General features: G+C 45.2%; 1 protein-coding gene across 1 annotated transcript in view; it reads left to right on the top strand.

The window, feature by feature from the left end:
* Positions 1–421: 421 nt before the first annotated feature.
* LOC311366844 (alpha-1,6-mannosylglycoprotein 6-beta-N-acetylglucosaminyltransferase B-like) overlaps positions 422–3,477 on the top strand; it is a gene marked incomplete at its 5' end in the record, with an annotated part of 18,471 nt that continues 15,415 nt past the window's right edge. Inside the window, 2 exons of the mRNA XM_084485611.1 lie at positions 422–522; positions 2,037–2,152. Of these exons, the coding sequence (XP_084341737.1) occupies positions 422–522; positions 2,037–2,152 (217 nt within the window). The remainder of the gene's footprint in view (positions 523–2,036; positions 2,153–3,477) is intronic.

Consider the following 3,477-nt stretch of genomic DNA (forward strand, 5'->3'; position numbering starts at 1 on the left):
GATTGTGTATATCGTAGCATTTGTATAAGTTGTGTGTTTGTAATCTTTGATGTCGGAGGGTGAAGAGTGTGTGTGTGTGTGTGTGCGTGGTTGTGGAGGGGTGGAGGGGGGGGTGGGAGTCTATCTATCTATCTATCTATCTATCTATCTATCTATCTATCTATCTATCTATGTATCTCTATGTGCATGTGTATCTGTATGTGTGTGTGTGTGTGTGTGTGTGTGAGTGTGTGTGTCCATGTGTGTTTCTATGTGTGTGTGTGTGTGTGTGTGTGTATTTGTGCCTGCACGTCTGCTTGAATGTGTGTGTGTCTGTCTCTGTTTAATATACTTGCATACTTACAACATGAGTTTGTTGTTTGATTGACAGGTGTGTTTGTTTGATCAACAGGTGCTTCCCAGGGCCGTCTGACGTGGGAATATGAGGCTCTCCTTGCGACCACGCAGGTCAGACTGCCAGACCGAGTCCCAGAGCCCCGAGTCTGTTGTGTTCGACAGGGAAAAAAATCCCAAACACCAATCGTACATTGGTTTGCAATCATAGACATGCGTCACTTCTGACTGGCTGATTGGTTACCCAGTCACCTGCTGATCAAAATGCACTAGGCCCACGAGAGCTTTGTCTAAACTGAACTGAAGGCGTGTTTACATTTCACATTCAGGGCATTTAGCAGACACTTTTATCCAAAGTGACTTACATGTGCATTTGTCAGAAGGAGAAACAACAACACATCGCTGTCGGTGCAGTAAGGATGTTCATGGAAAAAAAAGTGCTAAGCGCTCACGATCGCTAGGTTAACCCATTTCCTGTATACAACAAAGATGACAAAGATAAGATGCTATATAAGTACTATTTTTAAGTGCAAGGACCTACCACATACAATAAGTGCGTACATTAAGTGCCAGGATGTACAACGTACAATAAGTGCATAGGAGGGGTGGGGCGGGGTGCAGAGTGTCCTTTAAGTTTGTGACCTGATGTTTGAGTACACTAAAAACATCCAGTTTATATTAATCGTAACAATCACAACCGCATGTGATAATCAATGGATATAATATCTGTAATAAAAGGAGGGAAGGAGTGTGTGTACACATGTTGAATGTTGTGCATACGGACCTTGTTTGTTGCGCTTGGTTGTGTGTATGGGTGCAGTTGTTCATGAATGGTATATTGGTTGAGTAGGACTTATTCTCTGCATGTGTGCATGAATGTGTGTATACCAGTGTGTGTGTGTGTGTGTGTGTGTGTGGGTGTGGGTGTGTATGCATGTGGTTTTGTGTATGCAGCTGTGCGTTTATGTGTGGAACACTGTAAGCTTGACTGACGATATGAAAGGTTTGTGGATTCTCACTCTCTCTCTCTCTCTCTGGATCTGTGATCCTCGTGGGATGGGCGAGCAAGCACATGGAACATCACTCCTCACATGTTTGTTTTGACACACAGTTTATCGTTTGAAGTCCACAGTGTCCCTCGTGCCTTCCATCTGCAGGGCATTCCCTGCGGGGCCACTCGTGCGCGTGCATGTGGGTTTAAAGCTGCTTTAGGTGAGGTTAAAGCAGCTGTAGGTAAGAGTCGTAAAGCGAGGGAAAAGAAAAGAGTTTTGTAATGTTTTTGAAACTCAACAACAGGAAAAGTCCCCTCCCTCCCTTTTCCTTGACTACTTTTCGCCACGTTGACATGTGCCACATTAGGCCTGCGTGGTGGAAGCCATGCATGCAGAAGCGGAAGGATTTGATGACCGTAAACCAATCAGGGAAGATTAGATTAGTCATAAATGAGCGGGAAAAGTCAAAAGTCTAAATTGATTCAAACAGCGGCAGGCACAGTCAACTCTAAACAGATGTTCTCGCAGAGAATCCCACTCACTAATAACTGACGAATGACTATGCCTTTTCTAACAAATTAAACTGAATTAATAGCTCTTAACACTTACTCAACTTTTGAAAAATCTTAATCTCAGAAGGTTTCCTCGTAGAAAGTGAGATTGAGAGATGAATTGAAATGTGGTGTCTCTGTGTGTTTTGTTTCCCTCTAGTGGCTGTCTGCTGCTATGTCTCTGTGTGTCGGTAGGCACCCTGCTGCTACAGAGCCTTTGGGTGCCCGGAGAGGAGAGTGAGGTCACACCAGCTGGGAGATCACCTGAGGAACAATGTGAGTCACAGACACAGAAACACACACACCTTTCTCCTCTACCTATCTGGAAGGTCTAGTCACTAGAGGCTAGAGTGTATGAACGCTGCTGGGTTTGAACCCCAATGTCCACCAACATCCTTCCTACCCCTTAATGAATGTATCTGAATATACATGCGATAAAAGCATCTGTCCAATGACCCACTCCCAGTCCACTCCAGGCGGGCTACAGTACAGAATATTTAGCTACTGTATTGACTTTGTTATGTTTGTCATGGAAAACATAAAGATTTACGTACGTGACCGCAATGTTAACATCCAGTGAAAAACATGAATGAATGGGTGGAGAGCAAGACAAAACCACACAGAACATCCAATCCCCAGACTCATCCGTCTTAGAGGCGGCTCTGCAAGCCCTTTGATGGGGCGTTTGTCAAGTGTCACGCTCGGAAATGAAGCGTGACACTCTGTGTGTTGTTGACAAACGGGCCAAGTTTCCATCCCACAAAGAGTACACACCGGCGGTGGGTCCACGCAGGAGGTTAAGCTTTGGTCTCTGGCATGAATGACCAGGTCTTCTGCTCTGTTGTCAACCCCAACAGTTGTTTTTTTAAGGCGTGGTTGTGAAGTTGTTCTCTGAGGCTAGCAGAGGAAGCCACGGTCTCTTTCCTGGACTCCTGCTCCACAATGTTCTGTCAGTACTCTGTGGGGAGGAATTGTTTGAAGTGCAGGCATTGTTTTCAGTTTTTTTTCCAAACATTCCCATAAATACATATTAGCATATCCAGTCAGGTCCTTGTCCCCAGACATCTACAAACCCCCCCAGGGAGAGATGGGAAACAGACGCTGAGGCCTCCATGACGCTCTGGTCGTAGACATTCCTCAAGGATGTCTGGCTGATGCGAGATCTGGCTTTGTGGACTTTTTGTTTCTTATTTGGGGGAAAACAAAAGGTTGTAAGCTAACGTGGATTTGGTTATTTTCTTTCCTATAATTGCATCATCAACATATTGCTGTGTTTCTATTCTCTTGGTTTTTTGATCCTCCCGATCTAAACCTAAATTATTCAGTGACGACTAGAGGGCAGGAAGACGGAACTCTCCGCAGAGCCAAACCTAGTTTCCGTCCCTGAAGCCTAAACCCTTAACCCTGAAGCCTAAACCCTTAACCCTAAACCCTTCTCTTGTGAAACCTGGTCACACAGCATGGGGATTTGCAGCTTGGTCCGACAACTCCAACCCACAAACCCAGAACGGCATTGAAAGAATTATTCTCTGTTAAAGCTGTTTTCTGCAGCCTCCTCCTTCTCCTTCTTTTACTCTCCTCCTCCTCCCCCTCTTCCTCCC

Source organism: Micromesistius poutassou (assembly GCF_964030765.1).
Source record: "Micromesistius poutassou genome assembly, chromosome: 21".
Lineage (NCBI taxonomy): Eukaryota > Metazoa > Chordata > Actinopteri > Gadiformes > Gadidae > Micromesistius > Micromesistius poutassou.